The sequence below is a fragment of the Haemaphysalis longicornis genome, unplaced genomic scaffold, assembly GCF_048455015.1.
Source record: "Haemaphysalis longicornis isolate Haplotype H1 unplaced genomic scaffold, Haemaphysalis longicornis Haplotype H1 scaffold_6, whole genome shotgun sequence".
Classification (NCBI taxonomy): Eukaryota; Metazoa; Arthropoda; class Arachnida; order Ixodida; family Ixodidae; genus Haemaphysalis; species Haemaphysalis longicornis.
Window position 1 is genome coordinate 61,351,682 of NW_027526407.1, and position 20,626 is coordinate 61,372,307.

The 20,626-nt window shown below is 45.8% G+C and overlaps 1 protein-coding gene across 5 annotated transcripts in view; it reads right to left on the reverse strand.

Annotated features, from left to right (window-relative positions):
- LOC144142793 (uncharacterized) overlaps positions 1 to 20,626 on the reverse strand; it is a 67,227-nt gene that overhangs the window by 21,039 nt on the left and 25,562 nt on the right. For all 5 annotated transcript variants that reach the window (XM_077674523.1, XM_077674522.1, XM_077674524.1 and 2 more), the window contains 3 exons: positions 16,881 to 16,997; positions 15,533 to 15,664; positions 1,963 to 2,094 (listed from right to left, as the gene is read on the reverse strand). In XM_077674523.1, the coding sequence (XP_077530649.1) occupies positions 1,963 to 2,094; positions 15,533 to 15,664; positions 16,881 to 16,997 (381 nt within the window). The remainder of the gene's footprint in view (positions 1 to 1,962; positions 2,095 to 15,532; positions 15,665 to 16,880; positions 16,998 to 20,626) is intronic.

The following is a 20,626-nucleotide window of genomic DNA, read 5'->3' on the forward strand; positions in this document are numbered from 1 at the left end:
GGCGGTTTATCTCAGCTAGCCCTGAATATGCAAAGCGTAACCTTGGTTTAGGCTGGTTAAGCGTGGGTTTACTTGGTGAGCTAGTGATTAATCTGCAATGTTTAGACTTAGGTGTACACTCATCGTTAAGCGAGGTATGAGGGCTGTGCCTAGGTCGGTGGCTAGACATGACTGATTAGTCTTGGGAAGACAAGCATCGTTAGACACACGGACATTGGGGCTGTCGCAGATTCGTTCAAAGCTTGCGTTTTTCTACTGCTGCCGTCTCGCTTCCGGCGTTTTTCGAGCCGTACGTCTCGCTGTTCCTCAGTTTATGACGCGAGCGTTCCGCGCTTGTCATTCCGGACCCTCTCCAGTGAAGCACCTCGCCGTGTGATATCCGCGGGGTGGTCAGACGCCACATGCTCAGAACATCCCGCTCCCCCAGCAACGCTCAGAGAAGACAGCCCGATCTTGCTCTCATCCATGGTCAAGCTCGCACTGACTAAACAAGCGCGGCGCTGCCTTTAGCCAGGTGCAAGGCGAGTCACGTGGACAGGCGGCGACCCAACTGCGGAGAGCGCATGCTCCAGGCCGACGGAGCTCGGGGTGGCAAGTCAGGAGATGCGTTGCCCAGGCAATGGTGCTGCTGCGGCCAAATGAAGGTCAAATTTCTGGCGATGGCAAGACTCAGCTCGACTGAAGCTTTGCTTTAAAAGCGCTATGGCCATGTCCAATACACCGAGACGCTCGCCATTCGCCACGCGCGAGCTGGCGTCGTACTTTTGCGTAGTGCGAGCATCCACTCTTTCGCCCGCGCACTGGTGCTGCGATGGTGACAGCGTGCTCCGCAACTACGCAGGCGTGGTGGGCAAACGTATAATTAGTGTTACATCATGGCCGCCATGGGAGCAGTTATAGCTGGTTTCACCCAATCGGCTCGACCGCTTCCGCTCACTGACTAACCAGAGTCAATTTTAATTATTGATAGCGACGCTGGCTAGTTAGTGAGCGGAAGCGGTTTGGCTGGTTGGGTAAAATCAAGATGGACGGCTCCCATCCAGTACAACACTCCTCGCTGGTATCATTTCGCAACTGCAAGTGATCAGTCTGTCTTTATTTTACCCAACCGGACCAACCGCTTCCGCTCACTGACTAGCCAGCGTAACTATCAATAATTAACAGTGAGTGGCTAGTCAGTGAGTGGAGCGGTTGGTCCGGTTGCATGACCTCAACTACGACTGCTTCCATGGCGGCCATGATGGAACACTAATTAGACCGTTGCCGGTGTGGTAGCCCTTCGTCCGGCTTAACGGCTCTGAACCACAACCACCGGCGCTAAGTCGACTGCGTCACGCCCCCTCCCTTCACCACAAGTGCACTACGCAGGTGCACTACGGGGGCTTCCTTTCTGGGAACCAGCTCGTCTGGTTTGAGACTCCTTTCGAGGGTATCTTAGGACTAACGCCGTTTAAGACTGCAATGAGAACTACGGGTTCTCTGATTGTCATTGTGGATTGACTGGGGACTGTCGGAGAACAATTTATTTGTTCACTGTGAGTCTAAGAATGTACATCGAAGAGCGCTATTTGTGATAGCTGCGGCACGAAAGAGACAGAGTAGAACTGTAACAATTACACAAAGCTGAGTTATTTACAGCAAAGCATTGAGCGGGCTATAAAGCAGGAAAGCCGCTGTGCGACGCCTGAAGAATACCAATGACTCCTACAGTTCCCGAGGGGGACTATAGGATAAATATAGTGTGACAGAACCGAAAAACGTACTCACTGGATGAGAATTCAACCTCGGGGTTCTGGAATGCTTTTTGAGCGCGAATCCCTGACAAAGCAAAGACTGCGCTCTATCTAAACCAAGCTGGACTCTCGCAATGCGTTGTTGCCAGCGTCTGTACCACTCCCATCGGAAAGCGGCGGACGCAAAAGGCATTTTTTAACAGGCGGCGATGGCCGAGCAATCACTCACCGCAGCTCCTTCGCACCTCGTCTGGTCTGCTCGGTAGTGCGTCTCCATGTGCTCGTCGTAATTCTTCGCAGTTATAACTTTCTCGCACATATGACAGTTTACCTCTTTCGAGGAGCAGTTTTCCTCGTGTTCCTGCGGAAAGCGCGAAGCAAAAAACGTGTCCTTTTCGGCGACTGCGTAGACAACTACGGCCACTTGAAACTGCGTTAGAACAACCAAAATACCCCCCCCCCCTTCCAACACCCACACAGACACGCACGCAAACCACGTAGACAAAAAAATGCAAGAAACTAGCTCATCTGCGTATAAAATTCGTTACATGAGCGTTATCCGTCTCAACGCCTTCGTCACATGGGAAAGAAATCACAAGAACATGGGTTTCAATGGGGCTGCAATGAAGAATTGAGAAACTTCTTAAAATATATATATATATATATATATATAACACACAAATAAGAGTTTGGCAGTCAAGAAAACCTCGCAAAGCAAAGGGAAGGATGTGGTAGGTCATTGAAAGAGATAAAGAATTTGGAAATAAAGAAAGAAAGCGGAGAAAAAATGCCCGCCAGGTGGGATCCGAACCTACGACCTCCAGAATACCGGTCTTTTCTCCAGAATACCGGTCTTCAGAATACCATGTTTTCTCCACTTTCTTTCTTTCCAAATTCTTTATCTCTCAATGACCTACCACATCCTCCCCTTTGCTTTCCGAGGTTTTCTTGACTGCCAAACTCTTATTTCTTGGTTATTTTCAACGAGGCCCTCATTTCCTATTCTGGTTCGCTACATGCATAGCGAGGGCCTCTGTTCTGGCAGTCTTGGTGACATAGGAAGCTTAAGAGGGTTTAACGCTGGTCGACCACTCTGGACATGTCGTAGACACTCGAGTCACGGCCCGGGGGTTAAAAAGAAGGTGCCCTTCACCCCGAGTAGTCCGAGTGGCGCTGGCTACCACCCCCAAGCACAGGAAACAAATACCTAAACATAAATACCCTAGAAAGTGGAGGGGAAAAAATAGCCCCGCCGGTAGCGTAGTCGTTATCGCACCAAACAGGTATTCTGGAGGTCGTGGGTTCGGATCCCACCTGGTGGCATTTGGGCATTTTTTCTACCCTTTCTATCTTTCTTTTCAAATTCTTTATCTCTTTCAATGACCTACCAGAACCTCCCCTTTGCTTTCCGAGGTTTTCTTGACTGCCATACTCTTCTTTTTGTGTTATTTTCAACGAGCCCCTCATTTCCTATTCTGACTCGCTACATGCATAGCGAGGGCCTCTGTTCTGGCAGTCTTGGTGACATAGGAAACTTAAGAGGGTTCACACCTGGTCGACCACTCTGGACATGTCGTATACACTCGAGTCGCGGCCCGGGGGTTAAAAAGAAGGTGCCCTTTACCCCGAGTAGTCCGAGTGGCGCTGGCTACCACCCCCAAGCACAGGAAACAAATACCTAAACATAAATACCCTAGAAAGTGGAGGGGAAAATCGCCCCGCCGGTAGCGTAGTGGTTATCGCACCAGACCGGTATTCTGGAGGTCGTGTGTTCGGATCCCACGTGGTGGGCATTTTTTCTCCCCTTTCTTTCTTTCTTTCAAAATTCTTTATCTCTTTCAATGACCTACCGCATCCTCCCCTTTGCTTTCCGAGGTTTTCTTGACTGCCAAACTCTTATTCATGTGCAGCTTTCCCGCTCATTGCAGTCCTTTCAACAGCGATTGCTCTCTAGTTATTTAGCGTAACGTAAAGTTCTTTTGCGCTGCTAATATTGGGGGTGAAAACTTGTGCGCTGAATGCGGTCCGGCGCTCCGCTGGTTCGTCGGCGCCCCCCGAGAGATGGCATAACCGGTCCGTGCGGGCTAGGGTGTCTCGATGCGCGCCCGCTCTGCGGAGGGTGGCGCCAGTCTTTGAAGGGGTCGCCGCCGCTAAGACCGGTTCTAGGGAGGCGCCGCCGCCATTTTCTTGCATCCCGCCCCCGCCGCCCCCGCCGACTCCCGCGCTAGGCGCGCGAAAAGCGGCGCTCTTCACAAAATCTCTTTGCAGAATGTTTGGGTGCTGCGTTCTCTTGTGTTCTAGCAGCGATAAAAATCTCTGGAGCATGTTTCGTTTCCTAGAGACCCAAAAAGGCGGCTTCTGTGGACGGTGAAGATCAAGCGGGACAAGTGGCAGCCGACGAAGCACTCCTGCATATGCAGTGCAAGTACCCGGCTTCCAAGCAGTGCAAAATCTATTTGGGGCTATTGTAAGCTTGTCTGTGTGGCTGTTTCTCGATACCAGACGCACGGTTTTACGTGTTTATGTTGGAGGTTTCATCATGCTTTTGCGGCCTTTTTATATTTTGATCGATACAAACGGACGTGGCCTCTTAAAGCGGGGGCCCGATATAAAACGTGTGGCGCTTTGCATCTTTAGTCATTTCACTTTGTATCACGAAATAAGGCGCTCGTTGTAAAAAGGTGTGCGACCTTTCTCAGTCCCGAAGCGTCACCCCGGCGCATCACGCTTACTTCCCCAAAAGCCCATTTTTTGGCAGTGTGAATGATATATCCCAAAGCGTAAAACTACATGCGACGCGTTATGCTCGTGTTTCTCCGTGTTGTCTCAACTTAAGGTCTGTTATAAATCTTGTTGTGCGCAAAAATTATAATATTTAAGACATTTATTGTCGCTTATCATGCCATGAAAGTAGGGCATGGAGGTGAAAAGAAATATGTTAATTACACCTCTATTATGTGAATCATGTGGGGATATGAGCCGATACGCGTGGACGCCGGTTTGTTTGATTGGCTTGATTTCACGTCATTTATTCTTATTTCTCGGGAGCAAAAGGCACCTATATTGACAATTTATCGTGCACGTTCACTTTGAAGGATCCTGTTTTGAACAAATCCGTGCAGATGGATGGAAGGAGCTGAAGCCAAATGCTGTGCTAACGCCTTTCCCAATCAGAGGTCGGCATTTACCATTTCATTCACTGCGTGTTTTCGTATAAGTGCGTACATTACTTTAAAAATCGGTCGAAAGCAGCGAAAGCCACCCGGAGACCGAACGCAGCCTGAGCCCACATCCAACAATGAAGAGGTGGACAACCCCGCTGAAGAACTTCACGCATCATCAGACAGCGGAAATCCTCCCAGAGTCAACTCACAAGAGACGCCATCGGTATCACAAGAGACGGTATCACAAGAGATCGACGTCATCGGAAAACCTCCAACTCAACAGCCCAGGTGTCGAAGCTTTGAATGTCGAAATTCCAAACTCGACAAATAAAACTCTCACAGCTAGTGAGACACAAAGGGATTGAGCTGAGTTGAAAAAGCAGTTGGCAGACCTGGAAAGAAGATACACCGCACTTCAAGAACATCACACACATGCTGAGAACGCAATTCAAAACCTCAAAGAGCAAGTTCGAAAAAATTCGAGCGTAATCATCATTACCTGTATTATAACTGCAGTGAAGTGTGTTTGTATCATTTTGTACATAATGTATTATGTATCAGCAGTGGAGGATGTCGTTCATCACTTTGTGCATAGTGTATTTTTGCTTCAAGGTATTAAATGATTTTCCTACATCCGTACGTGTAAGCCTTTATGTTTAGATTGCAGCCCAAGGACGCTGGTTCGATTCTCGACCACGGCGGCCGCTTTCTGATGGAGACGAAAATACAAAACGCCCGTTTGTTCGAGATTTCGGCGCATGTTAAAGATTCCTAGGAGGTCAAAATTAATCCGTAGCCCTCCACTACGGCGCCTCATCACCTATGTAGCGTAGGCGCTTTAAACCTCACCAATCAGTCAATCACGTTCAGATTGCACAGTGCATGCATGACACACTTTGCCGCCAGGCAATCCTATATATGTAAGTACCGAATAATAGTTTCAGTGGCTGTAAGCGTGCCGGATATTCGCACTTGAATATGCAGCAGTTCCCTTCCTTCGTGTACTCCGCCTACTTTCTGCTATGTTTATATATAAACGCAACGACAGCAAGTTCACGGCGCCGGTATGACACGACGGCGTGAAGTTTTCCGCCGTATCACCTATCGTAAAAAAAGAAAGGCATTCACCATACCTTCGCTTATCACCTCAAAATAGAGAATCCTTCACCAAAACCTTACTCTTCTGTTCATCTACGCTAGAAAAAGAATGTATATCAAAAGTAAAGCCAAATCAAGCCCACACTGTTAGCGAGACCAGCACTATCAAGGCGCGTCACGCAGCAAACGCGCGCTCCGCGCCTAGCTGCCTAGCGGATGCAAGAAAATGGCGGTCGCGCTAGCAGACGACGCGGTTGTCCTCACTCTCAGCGGAGCGGGCGCGAATCGAGGTACCCTAGTGCGGGCATAGGCTTAGGCGCGCGGGCGTGGGCGGCGAGAACGTGTGCGCGCGGGAAACGAGGAGAGTCCCGTCGGAGACCCGGTCGGGGCTGGTTCGGCGGGGATGGAAACATGTATCTCAGGTGGGAACTTTGTCGCGCGCTGTGAGTGCCTGCCTCCCGTTCGCGGTCACGACCCGGACGGCGTGATTCGTGAACGCCGTCGACCCTTGTGCTCGCTTGATTTGGAATTCCCCAAATAAACGGCTGTGCTTCGGCACTACTGTCTACTGTGTTCCCGTATCGGCGAACCTCGCTGGGCTGTCATAGGCATGGGAGCCCACGAGGTTGAAACGCCTGGAGCTAGCGTGGGGGCCTACCCCAGAGTGCTGGCAAGGCCCCCGAGGACCCCCACATATCCCACAATACAGAGAGAGAGAGTGTGTGTGGAAACATAAAACCTCCCAAAGAGCGCGAGAAAATAAGGCAAGTAAAGGCTCGAGAAAAACATTGAAGAAATAAACATTTACTGGCGTTTGAGAAAGAGGACTTCCTTTAACGTCAGTAAACTGTATTTTTAATGTTTTTCTTGTGCGTCTGTGTCTTTACTTACCTTTATATATAACATTAAGACATGATATATACACCGAAATAAGGGTTGGTAGTCAAGATTTACTCTGAAAGCAAAGAGGAAAATGCGGTAGGTCATTTATTGTAGTTGAAACAGATGAAGTTTGAAATACTGAGAGAAAGTGTAGAAAACATGCCCGCCTGGTGGGATTTCCACCCGGCGGGCATTTCTTCTCCACTTTCTGTGTTAATTCAACGTTCCAATATACATACACACACACACACACACACAGATATATATATATATATATATATATATATATATATATATATATATATATATATATTATGCACAAACTAAAAGTAACTTGATTGTAATGTTTCGACCTGAGATAGAAGACCTGTCTCAGGTCGAAACGTTGAGTCTCTGAAGAGCGTACTTTTACTTTGTTCATGCAATATCTACACACACACACACACACACACACACACACACACACACATATATATATATATATATATATATATATATATATATATATATATATATATATATATATATATATATATATATATATATATATATATATATATATATATATATATATATATATATATATATATATATATATATATATATAAATATATATATATATCAACGGTGCAGTCGTCATTGCCAGTGCTATTCGGCTGGTTCTGAAATATTTATTGGTGCCGAATGACGTGTGTTTGTCATGTTTCATTGATTCAGTGATAAATAAGCGAAAATATTGGTCGAGAAAAATCCGCCATTTTTTTCTGGAGCGGGAGTCGAACCCACATCTCCGTATAACGCGTGGGGTGCACTGACCAATTATGATATCCCGCAGCGGCTCCTCTCTCGAATTTACAGGGGGGTTTATATTTGCAAGTGCTCTGAGGACGGTCAACTAGTGCCGCCCCTCGACCACCGCGGGAGACGTGGAACGTCTTTTTTCCCAGCGGCCGCCACGTAAGACGGAAAGAACGGCGGATTTTTCTCGACTTATATTTTCGTTAATTTATCCCTGCATCAAAAAAACATGACAAACACACGTCATTCGGCACTATTAAATATTTCGGAAACAGCCGAATAGCACTAGCAATGACGACTGCAACCTTGATGTGTGACCTTACCGAGTCCCTTGTCCCGTATCTTTCTCTTCGGCTCTCTCTCTCCCTCTCTCTCTCTCTCTATATATATATATATATTATATATATATATATATATATATATAGAGATACGGGACGAGGGACTCGGTAAAGATACATATCAGGGTTGCAGTCGTCATTGCCAGTGCTATTCGGCTTTTTTCGAAATATATAATAGGGCCGAATGACGTGTGCTTGTCACGTTTCTTTGATTCATTGATAAATAAGCGAAAATATAAGTCGAGAAAAAATCCGCCGTTTTCCGGGAGCGGGAAAACGGCGGATTTTTTCTCGACTTATATTTTCGCTTATTTATCAATGAATCAAAGAAACGTGACAAGCACACGTCATTCGGCCCTATTATATATTTCGAAAAAAGCCGAATAGCACTGGCAATGACGACTGCAACCCTGATATATATATATATATATATATATATAAATCTAGAGAAAGATAAACTCCCAAAGCGCGCAGAAATAGTATAAGTAAAGAGTCGGATACACAGCAAGAACAATAACAAACAATGTTTACTTACGTAGCGGCAATGGGACTTGCCTTCATCAGAGTAAAGTTACATGATTATGGTGTCGCAAACATTGAACACATTTCTTATATAGGTTTGCATAAAACTGTAAGAAGGAATGGAAAATGTTTCGCAAATGGAGAGTGTGCATACAGTCAGGCTACGCCTACGTTACAACATCAACCAACAAACAACAACAAAAGAAAAAAAAAAAGGGGGGGGGGGGAGCAAGAGAGAGAAAAAGGGGTTGTGTTAACAATGCAGCGTTCAAGGTTGCACCATGACGGGTCAACGTATGCCGCGCGGGCTGCAAGTTCAGACAATGGGGGAAAATGGTCAACCGCGGTTTGTAAAGAAAGGGAAGAGTATACAGCAAGGTATTCAGTGGCTGGGGAGACTGGTTCTAGGGGAAGCGAAGATGGGTGTGCCCCCAGCGGATGAAGAGAATGGATAGGGGGCACAAAAGAGCATTTCACAGAAGCTAGCAATCGAACAGGAAATAGGTAGGGTCACAAAAGGTTAAACATGAATAGATCACAAAGAGTTAAACATTCTTAAGTGGTGGTGGGAACGAGGCCTCCTTCTCCCGGACAAATGGCATTGTTGAGCCGCATTAAGCTAACAAAGCTGCTGTATTAGGAGAGTTTCTGCGAATTCTGATGGCAAACTCGAGGGTAGGAATAATGAACATAGTTATAAAAATTATGAAGCCGCTAAGTTTATTCGAGGGATAAGCACGTTAGTTTTCCGTAACTTTCATTAATTCCAAGTGTGGCTGACCCAAACTTATAAATGAGATAAGATTCCCGAACCTCGCGGTCGTGGTGCGTTTTGAAGGCGGATTCTAAAATCGTTGCTTTAAGATGATCAAATGCATGCCCGGGACTGTTCACATGTCTTGACAGGGGCAAATAAGGGCAGCTTTTTGCATGAGAGCGGTGATTATTGAACCGTATTCGGAAGGGCGTTTCAGTTTGGCCGATATATTGTTGCCTACAAACAGTGCACTCTAGAAGATATACGACATTAGCGGAGTCACAGTTAAAGTTACCTTTTATATTTACGTAGTAGTCTGAAGCCGTGCTGGTGGCGCGCTGTGTAGTGGTCATGTGTGGGCATACTTTACATCGGGGTTTATTGCAGGGCATGCAGCCAGTAGTTGCCGGTCGGTTGATACGAGAGTTAGTAAGAAAGTCCCCTAAATTCTTATTACGCCGGTAGACAACGCGTGGTGGTTCGGGGAATATGCTTTTTAAGCGGTCACTTTGCATTAGGATATTGTGATGTTTTTTTAGCACGGTTGACACTCTTGGAGCGGAGGATGAGTGGGTTAAAACTAAGTTAGTTTGCGGGTTCCCGTTCGGGGCTTTTTTCTTACAGATTTCGTTACGGTCTAATTGGTTGGCTCGCACAATAGCGTCGTCGATAACTTTTTCCGGGTATTTTTTATTCAGGAGGGAGGTCTTGAGTTCTCGACAGTTTGAGTCAAAGTCGGCTTGGTTTGAGCAGATTCTCCTAAATCGGTGGGCTTGGCTGTAAGGTATTGCTGTCTTGCAGTGTCGGACATGGCTACTTCGGAAGTGCGTATGAGCAGTCATCGTGCGACAAACCTATCGATTCTTCTGCTCTCCAAACATTCCTTAGGCTTATTCTTGAACTTAACAATTTTGAGTTCGACGGAGTTCATTACGTGCAAGTCAGCGGAACGTCAATGGGAACTCGAATCGGACCTAACTACGCTAATATCTTTATGGCTCACCTCGAATCAAACTTTCTTGACACCCAAAATTTAAAGCCAATGTACTATAAAAGGTATATTGATGACATATTCATGATCTGGCAACACGGTGAGGCGGAACTCCTCACCTTCATTGAGGCATTTAATCTAGCCCATCCTAGTATTTCCCTTGCTCATTCCTATTCGGAACACAGTGTAAACTTTCTGGACGTCACCGTTACTACCTTCCAAGGTCGGCTTCAAACTAAACTGTATAGAAAACCGACAGACACGCGGCAGTATTTGCACTTCCGAAGTAGCCATGTCCGACACTGCAAGACAGCAATACCTTACAGCCAAGCCCACCGATTTAGGAGAATCTGCTCAAACCAAGCCGACTTTGACTCAAACTGTCGAGAACTCAAGACCTCCCTCCTGAATAAAAAATACCCGGAAAAAGTTATCGACGACGCTATTGTGCGAGCCAACCAATTAGACCGTAACGAAATCTGTAAGAAAAAAGCCCCGAACGGGAACCCGCAAACTAACTTAGTTTTAACCCACTCATCCTCCGCTCCAAGAGTGTCAACCGTGCTAAAAAAACATCACAATATCCTAATGCAAAGTGACCGCTTAAAAAGCATATTCCCCGAAACACCACGCGTTGTCTACCGGCGTAATAAGAATTTAGGGGACTTTCTTACTAACTCTCGTATCAACCGACCGGCAACTACTGGCTGCATGCCCTGCAATAAACCCCGATGTAAAGTATGCCCACACATGACCACTACACAGCGCGCCACCAGCACGGCTTCAGACTACTACGTAAATATAAAAGGTAACTTTAACTGTGACTCCGCTAATGTCGTATATCTTCTAGAGTGCACTGTTTGTAGGCAACAATATATCGGCCAAACTGAAACGCCCTTCCGAATACGGTTCAATAATCACCGCTCTCATGCAAAAAGCTGCCCTTATTTGCCCCTGTCAAGACATGTGAACAGTCCCGGGCATGCATTTGATCATCTTAAAGCAACGATTTTAGAATCCGCCTTCAAAACGCACCACGACCGCGAGGTTCGGGAATCTTATCTCATTTATAAGTTTGGGTCAGCCACACTTGGAATTAATGAAAGTTACGGAAAACTAACGTGCTTATCCCTCGAATAAACTTAGCGGCTTCATAATTTTTATAACTATGTTCATTATTCCTACCCTCGAGTTTGCCATCAGAATTCGCAGAAACTCTCCTAATACAGCAGCTTTGTTAGCTTAATGCGGCTCAACAATGCCATTTGTCCGGGAGAAGGAGGCCTCGTTCCCACCACCACTTAAGAATGTTTAACTCTTTGTGATCTATTCATGTTTAACCTTTTGTGACCCTACCTATTTCCTGTTCGATTGCTAGCTTCTGTGAAATGCTCTTTTGTGCCCCCTATCCATTCTCTTCATCCGCTGGGGGCACACCCATCTTCGCTTCCCCTAGAACCAGTCTCCCCAGCCACTGAATACCTTGCTGTATACTCTTCCCTTTCTTTACAAACCGCGGTTGACCATTTTCCCCCATTGTCTGAACTTGCAGCCCGCGCGGCATACGTTGACCCGTCATGGTGCAACCTTGAACGCTGCATTGTTAACACAACCCCTTTTTCTCTCTCTTGCTCCCCCCCCCCCTTTTTTTTTTTTTTTTTTTGTTGTTGTTTGTTGGTTGATGTTGTAACGTAGGCGTAGCCTGACTGTATGCACACTCTCCATTTGCGAAACATTTTCCATTCCTTCTTACAGTTTTATGCAAACCTATATAAGAAATGTGTTCAATGTTTGCGACACCATAATCATGTAACTTTACTCTGATGAAGGCAAGTCCCATTGCCGCTACGTAAGTAAACATTGTTTGTTATTGTTCTTGCTGTGTATCCGACTCTTTACTTATACTATATATATATATATATATATATATATATATATATATATATATATATATATATATATATATATATATATATATATATATATATATATATATATATATATACATATCACGGTTGCAGTCGTCATTGCCAGTGCTATTCGGCTTTTTTCGAAATATTTAATAGGGCCGAATGACGTGTTCTTGTCACGTTTCTTTGATTCATTGATAAATAAGCGAAAATACAAGTCGAGAAAAAATCCGCCGTTTTTCCGGGAGCGGGACTCGAACCCACATCTCCGCATAACCGGTGCGGTGCGTTCGCCATTACGCTATCCCCACAGCGGCTTCTCTCTCGACTTTAAAGCGGGGGTTTATATTTACAAGAGCTCTGAGGCCGGTCAACTAGCGCCGCCCCTCGACTACCGCGGGAGACGTAGAACGTCTTCTTTCCCAGCGGCCGCCACGTAGAACGTGGTCGGAGGTCGGGGTTAGCAATTGGCATATCCGAACTGCTGGAGCCAGTGCCTCGTAATGCATGTATTTATACGGGACGAGGGACTCGGTAAAGATACATATCAAGGTTGCAGTCGTCATTGCCAGTGCTATTCGGCTTTCTCGACTTATATTTTCGCTTATTTATCAATGAATCAAAGAAACGTGACAAGAACACGTCATTCGGCCCTATTAAATATTTCGAAAAAAGCCGAATAGCACTGGCAATGACGACTGCAACCTTGATATGTATCTTTACCGAGTCCCTCGTCCCGTATCTCTCTGTTCTGCTATATATATATATATATATATATATATATATATATATATATACCCTCAAGCGTCAGATACACTTCTAGTAAATATAAATAGCCCAGAAAGTGAAGGAGAACACAGTCGCCCAGATAGCCGAATTGGTAAGGCATTCGACATGTAATCGAAAGGCGTGGGTTCGGTCCCCACTCTGGGCGCGTGTTTTTCTTTCTTTCTTCTGTGTATTAAAAAAAATGTCTACTTAATTAACCGTACTGAAAAAGAAAAAGAGCCTAACCACACCCCTATGCCTCCTTTGGCGTTGTAGACTGCTGACCTATCTTTCTGAATATATATATATATATATATATATATATATATATATATATATATATATATATATATATATATATATATATATATATATATATATATATATATATATATATATATATATATATATATATATATATATATATATATATATATATATATATATATGGAGCAGTTCAACTTTTGAAGATGGTAGAGAACACAAGAAAAGAAAACTTTCAACAAGGTAAAAGCACGATTGTCGCCAACGTTTCAGCAAAGAGACTTGCTTTCGTCAGGACGAAAGCAAGTCTCTGCTCAAACGTTGGCAAGAATCGTGCTATTACCTTGTTGAAAGTTTTCTTTTCTTGTATATATATATATATATATATATATATATATATATATATATATATATATATATATATATATATATATATATATATTGGTGGTCAACCAGGGTTCAACGCTGGTTGACCGCTCTCGACATGTCGTAGACACTCGAGTCACGGCGCGGGGATTAAAAAGAAGGTCCCCTTCACCCCGAGAAGTCAGAGTGGCACTGGCTACCACCCACAAGCACAGTAAAACATTACATAGATATAAATACCCCAGAAAGTGGGGGGGGGGAATCGCCCCGCCGGTAGCGTAGTGGTTATCGCACCAGACCGGTATTCTGGAGGTCGTGGGTTCGGATCCCACCTGGCGGGCATTTTTTGTCCACTTTCTTTCTTTCTTTCCAAATTCTTTATCTGTTTGAATGACCTACCACAACCTCCCCTTTGCTTTCCGAGGTTTTCTTGACTGCCAACCCTTATTTCTGTGTTATTTCTACGAGCCCCTCATTTCCTATTCTGATTCGCTACATGCATAGCGAGGGCCTCTGTTCTGGCAGTCTTGGTGCCATAGGGAGCTTAAGAGGGTTCAACGCTTGTTGACCACTCTCGACATGTCGTAGACACTCGAGTCACGGCGCGGGGATTAAAAAGAAGGTCCCCTTCACCCCAAGAAGTCAGAGTGGCACTGGCTACCACCCACAAGCACAGGAAAAAATTACATAGATATAAATGCCCCAGAAAGCAGGGGGGAAAATCGCCCCGCCGGTAGCGTAGTGGCTATCGCACCAGACCGGTATTCTCGAGGTCGTGGGTTCGGATCCCACCTGGCGGGCATTTTTTCTCCGCTTTCTTTATTTCCAAATTCCTTATCTGTTTCAATGACCTACCACAACCTCCCCTTTGCTTTCCCAGGTTTTCTTGACGGCCAACCCTTATTTCTGTGTTAATATATATATATATATATATATATATATATATATACGATAAACGGTTAGGCTAGTGAAGGTTAAATAGTAAAAAGGGGCGCAATAAAAAAACATAACAAGTGTACTTCGAAAACATAACTTTGCATTGACGTTTCGGACGGGGACCGTCCTTTATAAAGAACGGTCCCCGTCCGAAACGTCGATGTAAAGTTATGTTTTCGAGGTAAACTTGTTATGTTCTTTGTTGCGCCCCTTTTTACTATGTATATATATATATATATATATATATATATATATATATATATATATATATATATATATATATATATATATATATATATATATATAACGTTGCGTGGCGGTAGAGCGGTTGACATGAACCATAGTTGAAGATGAATCGATGTATTTACAAGATGGAGTGACATATTTTCGGTATTTACATGGCAGCTATTACAGAGCCCGCGCAAGGTCTGTCAGCCTCCGTGACGTCATCGCCATCGTCTGAATTCGGTCTTGGCGCTTTGAGGCATTGTCCCCCTATTAGTACCGGAAGACGACACTCTCTCCCCCGGTCGAGGGAGGGGGGGATCATGTATAAACGTTTTCCATAAACGCTGTAAATGTTTCCAATATCAACCCCGAAGTAGGAAATGGTACCGCTTCTAAAGAGACTTGTTTGCGTCATCGCCATCTGTGTACGCAAAGAAGTTTTATTTCTCAACCAAAAAGAGTGAAAATATTTTTTATTACGTGGCAGACTCACCACGGTGTCTATCTATATGACGGCATCGCAGACGTGCGAATGAATGCGGGAAGAACGAAATGAATTGAGGTTGGGCAAGACGCTGGGGAGCAAGAAATGGTTTGCGAGCATTTGGTACCGCAAACAAAGATTGCTCGTAGGCATGACATTGCTGGGAGCGACAGCTTTTCAGCGGAAGAGACCCTTGCGATTTGTGAGGCTGTATTCATATTGAACGTCTTGTATTTTTCATATTTTTGCGTGAAAACCGTTGCATGGATAAAGTTCCTATGGAAGTTCCTTACCTCTAGTTCAGAAGCTGCACAGGCGGTAATGCAGTGCGGACATGTCACAATTTCTTCAGATTTTTCCTCTTTGATGCCGTATTCCTTGTCCCTATCTCCGAGGGGTGTATCCGAAGAGTCGTCGTCAGTCAACTGTGAAATTGTAAACGCTTTGTACGTACTCCATGGTTATACATTGCAAGTGTTTGCTTTCAAGTTGCAATTACACACGGTTAGAATGGTAGCAATAAAGGAACTAGTCTCTAAAGTGTAATAATTAATCAAAAAGAAAAACTAACATGCCAGCAGTATTCAGCACATGAGTGGTGAAAGCGCTGATGAAATGAACTGTTACTTTTTGCACATAGATACAAAAGCACTTAAGGTTTACCCGAATTTATGAGCGCATAAAATATTCGGTGCACTCAATATACTTTTCACTGATGGTAGTCGCAAAGCAATTTTGAACAGCAAACAGCCAAATTAAAGCGAAAAGAAGGCACATGGGTGACAATATTTTACTTTTGAACCGAACCAAGTCCCTGGAAGGTGTAAGGTGCCTAGGGTCAGATTGGACATTCGCGAAATTACAATTTGTCCGGTTTTGGCCGTGCTGGTCCATGCGCACATGTTCACACTTTACAGCGAAGCTGTTTTTCTCTAGGTGCCCGTATCCACCCCCTTCAGAAGTTCTTAGGGAGGGAACTTTTTTCCGAGTACGGAAGTGCGCGCGAACAGAATTTTGTGCAGGGAGAGAGGTCGCGGCAGCAGCCAATGAGCTGGACTGAATGGGAGAGAATGTGGCACCGGTGCTCCGTTATAGTGGCGGAAAGCGTGCGCAAGCGCACATTCGTTTCGGGGACGTTCCGGCCGTTCTGGAACGAATGCGCATTTATCCCGCGGACTGGAGGTCCACTGCGCCGTGTCCGCGCGCGTTGCGCAGTCGCGTCCTGGTGCCTGCCTACGCTAGCGTAGCGTACGCTACCCGCGATGCTAAAAGTCTATTGTGGCGTCCAACACCAAACAGCCGCTCACTCCGCCAATCACACGGACATCGGCGGCCGGAAAAACATCAATTTATGCACTCCCTTGGACTGTGCCCTATTTAACCACGATTTGTTTAGTGTGAATCGTTGCGCGAGTGTAACTACGTCAGCTAAATCTTTCCCCTTACTTCTGACTCCTCTCCAACGTAGATTTTTTCGCGAATGCACATTAGGTCTGGGACCGCCGGATTTACGTTCCCCTGAATATACACGGCTTCGCTTTAAAAAGTATGCACAAAATTTGCAGCTTTCGCTGTTTAAGTGGGTTCACGGATGCAAAATGACGCATTTTGAACAAGGCTTAAAATATTTCGTGTCAGTACCAACTCAGTGTCAGGGTCTTCCATTGTTTCCCTTCCACAGGCTTGGGACCGGTGAGAATATGAAGCATCGCCTTGGTAGCCCACCGGCGTCGTGTGTAGTTGCCATTTGTCTTCTCCCTTTACACGAAGAAAAACAGTTTTTGTTTTCAAGACGGGAGATCTCTCCGACACCGCAAAGTCACCATGCAATGCTACGCGTTAAAAGTACAGTAAAAGAGCACGAGATGTTGCATGAAAGTTATTTGAAAACTGAACTTTGAAAAGACTTTCTGAATGACCAGTTAGATTTAATGCTTTATTGCGTGTTTAGCAAGATCAGTAATAGCCTGCTGGAGGTTCTTCTGACGTAACAATAGCAATAGTCTTAGTCTGACCACAAACGAAGTCTTTCTCTCACTCTCTCTCTCTCTCTCTAGAAAATGTACTGTGAAAGTGACATTTCGTGGTTAAGATTAATGCAATATAAAAAACAAATATTCTATCACAGTACCATAGCATATTGCAAACTTTGTTGGAAGCTATAGCATTAAGCGAAGGAAGAACCTGCAATGGATCCTTAAGCAAATTTTTACTAGTTGAAAAAGCGAGAGCGTTTCCTTTGGCTAGCTCCGTCGACGACTCTTCTGTTTATGTCGGTGCTAAGTCAATAGTCCCGAAATTGGACTTACTGATGCCACTACCCGTTGCAGAATCGTTATCCACTAAGCACGCGATGCCGGTTCACGGGGCATCGCATGGTTTGTTCTGGATACTCCAAGTGGCGCCGCTGTAAGTAGGCGGCTTGACCAGCGGAAAATGGCGTCGAAAGAGGAAAAAAGAAGTCGTATGGAACCGGAGGTTGTGACAGGAAAATGGGATATCTACCGTGTAAAATACTACAACTGCAGGTAACGGTGCAGGCAAAGCTGAAGCAAAAAGGTGAACAATAGATGGCAGAATTATGGAAGAAGGACAAAAGCGCATCGAAGAAGTTTTGGAACCAAGTAAAATCACTATGCTCAAAAAACGATATTCATCGAAAATTCTTGATTGATGAGGGGCGGGGGATCTAGAAGGATAGCAGCCTAGGCGTTGGCGCATATTCATGGAGTGATAATTGAGAAGTTTAGGGAATCAGAGGTAGGGAAGCCTGCACCGATAACATCAGCTTCACAGAAGGCTGCGCAAAGGGAAATAAGTTTGAGCACCCTTGAGCTGATAAACCTGCTTTGTCCAAAAAGTAAGGCATCGTTTATGAGGGCAATAGATAAGGTGATACATGGACACCTGGACCCCAACCTAGCCTGCAAAGCACGGGGACTTATTCTGCGCTCATTGCACCTGAACAGGCCTTTACCTACCAGGTTTGGTTATAGCATCGTCGCAAAGGCGGAGAGAATGTTGCTAAAGGCGAGAATACTGGACTTCTGTGACGCCGTTAAACAGCTAGAGAACGAAGCGTTTTGTGCGACGCCGCCTGGAGAACCATTTCCCGGACCATTTTGCAAGCATCCATACACGCCAACTTTCAAGGCAATGCACGCTCGTCGCTCTGAGTTGGTGCATAGTGCCAAGCTTGGCAGACGTTCAGAAAAAGCCAGGTCTCACCGTCCTCAAAGCAACTACGATGTACAACCTTTCCTCGCACAAAGATGGCTCTACTGAGGCCTCTCCCCTGGAACTAGGGCTGAACGTCAATGTTGCGCCCGCCCCTGATGTCATAAAGGTGGTGTGTGTGGTGGAGTGAACAGGCGCGCACCCGCGCTAACGGTGTACTTTCTGAAATGCCCCGGCGGAAGTTCATCGCACCCCTTTCTACGGAGTAACGGAAGGCTGTCAAGCGACTTCAGGCGAACAGCAAAATCGTGGTTCTTCCGGCTGACAATTGGAATGCGACGGTACTAATTGACACGGCTGTCTACAAAAGCAAGATGCTGGGTCTGCTTGGTGACCAGGACACTTACGTCCTGCTCGCTCGGGACCCGAACTTGAAAGTACAGAGGGGCTTACAGGCTCTCCTTGCGGACGTGTTTCGCTTCGTACCTCCCAAGCGAAAGTCTGTATTATACGCTTCTTTGGCATAATGGCGCTGCACCTGCACTCTATGGCTTACCGAAGTTTCACAAGCCTAAGGTCCCCCTGCGTAAAATCGTTGACTACACCAGGTCCACTCTCTAATATTTGTACGGATACCTGCACAAAATTCTGTTCCTCTCGTCGGAAAGAGCTCCACGCATGTGAGCAACTCCCGCGAGTACATTGAAAAAGTTCGTGACGTGGCAATAGACGACGACGAAGTCACGGTCTCTTCCGATGTGGTGTCGCTATTTACCTCGATTCCGACTGACACGGCTGTGGGAGCATGCACTACTGCACTAGAATCCGACCGGTCTTTTCCAGACAGGTCGCCGATTGACGTTCCTGATCTCAAGAAGCGCCTCTGCTTGCAAACACGTACTTCTGCTTCGACAAGGTCTTCTACAGGCAAGTCCACGGTACGGCAATGGGTGCCTCCGTCTCTGTAACTGCTGCCAATCTTACGATGGAATGACTAGAAAATCGCGCACTCGCTTCCTTCAGTCCTAGCCCAAGAATTTTTCTGCACTGTGTGGACGACTGTTTTTGCTTGATTCGGCGCAGCGCTTTGGCTTTGTTCACTGCGCATCTGAACAGTCACGAAAGGGCCATCCCATTCACAGTAGAGACGGAGGTCGACAATAGACTCCAATTGTTTGACGTGCTTTTCCGCAGTAACGATGGAGTGCTTTCGTTTAACCTGTACCGAAAGGACACGCACACTGGCAGATACCTAAACTTTCGGTCCGTTCATCCGGACGCTCACGAAATGTCTGTTGCTGCCTCTCTGTCCAACCGTGCGAACCGCATTTGTACAAAAGCAGAAGACCGTTTCACCGACCTAAACAGGGTACCAAACGGTCTCTCGGCAAGCGGCTATCCCACGGCGTTCTTGAATGGAGTGGAACGCCACCTGTCATATCCTGTTAGACCGGCTGATCCCGACCAAGGAAGCGTGCTGCCATTCCCGACGTCCCTGGTGTAAGCGAAACCTTGTGCCGCGTACTGCGAAGTTATGACGTTGAGGTAGCACACGTGCCTGCGTGTAAGTTGAGGAACACACTCGTGGGCGGTAAGGACGCGCTGCCTAGAGAATCGTTCCAGCGTGGTAGTGTCGAGTAGTGTCGAATGCTCTTACCGAGCACGTGGATGCAACGGGCCATCCCGAGCAATGCATACTGACTGGGAAGCCAGATGGTTCAGGATGCGTCGGAAGCTGTGCGCTCCATTGTTCGCATTTCTTTTAATCCCCGTGTACTTCTTATGGGGCCCGCTTATTGCACTACGATTATGCTCTCGAGTTGTTCAATCTCACGGGAGTTCCATGGCTTTTCCTGTCGTTCTACCATTGTCGTCGTTAGACGGAAGGGTGCATTTTCCGTCTAACTGTGCACGTTTATGCACCGCTCTCCAAATTGCTTTTACCGTGCCGGAATGAGGCAATTTGATATTCGTCGGCTTCATAACTACAAGGACCCAGGTTTGATTACGACCAAGGGAAGCATTTTAATTTTTTAACACGAACATGTTTTATTCCGTGATCCAGTATTATGTGACTGACGTCATAACTATCACGCAAATGATATCGCCAGGAAAAGTTGCATTCACGCGGTGGCGCCAGGATTTGGGCCGGGGTCTCTGTCGCCGAAACGGCAGGAGATAGACGCTTTACCCACTGCGCTATTAGCTGA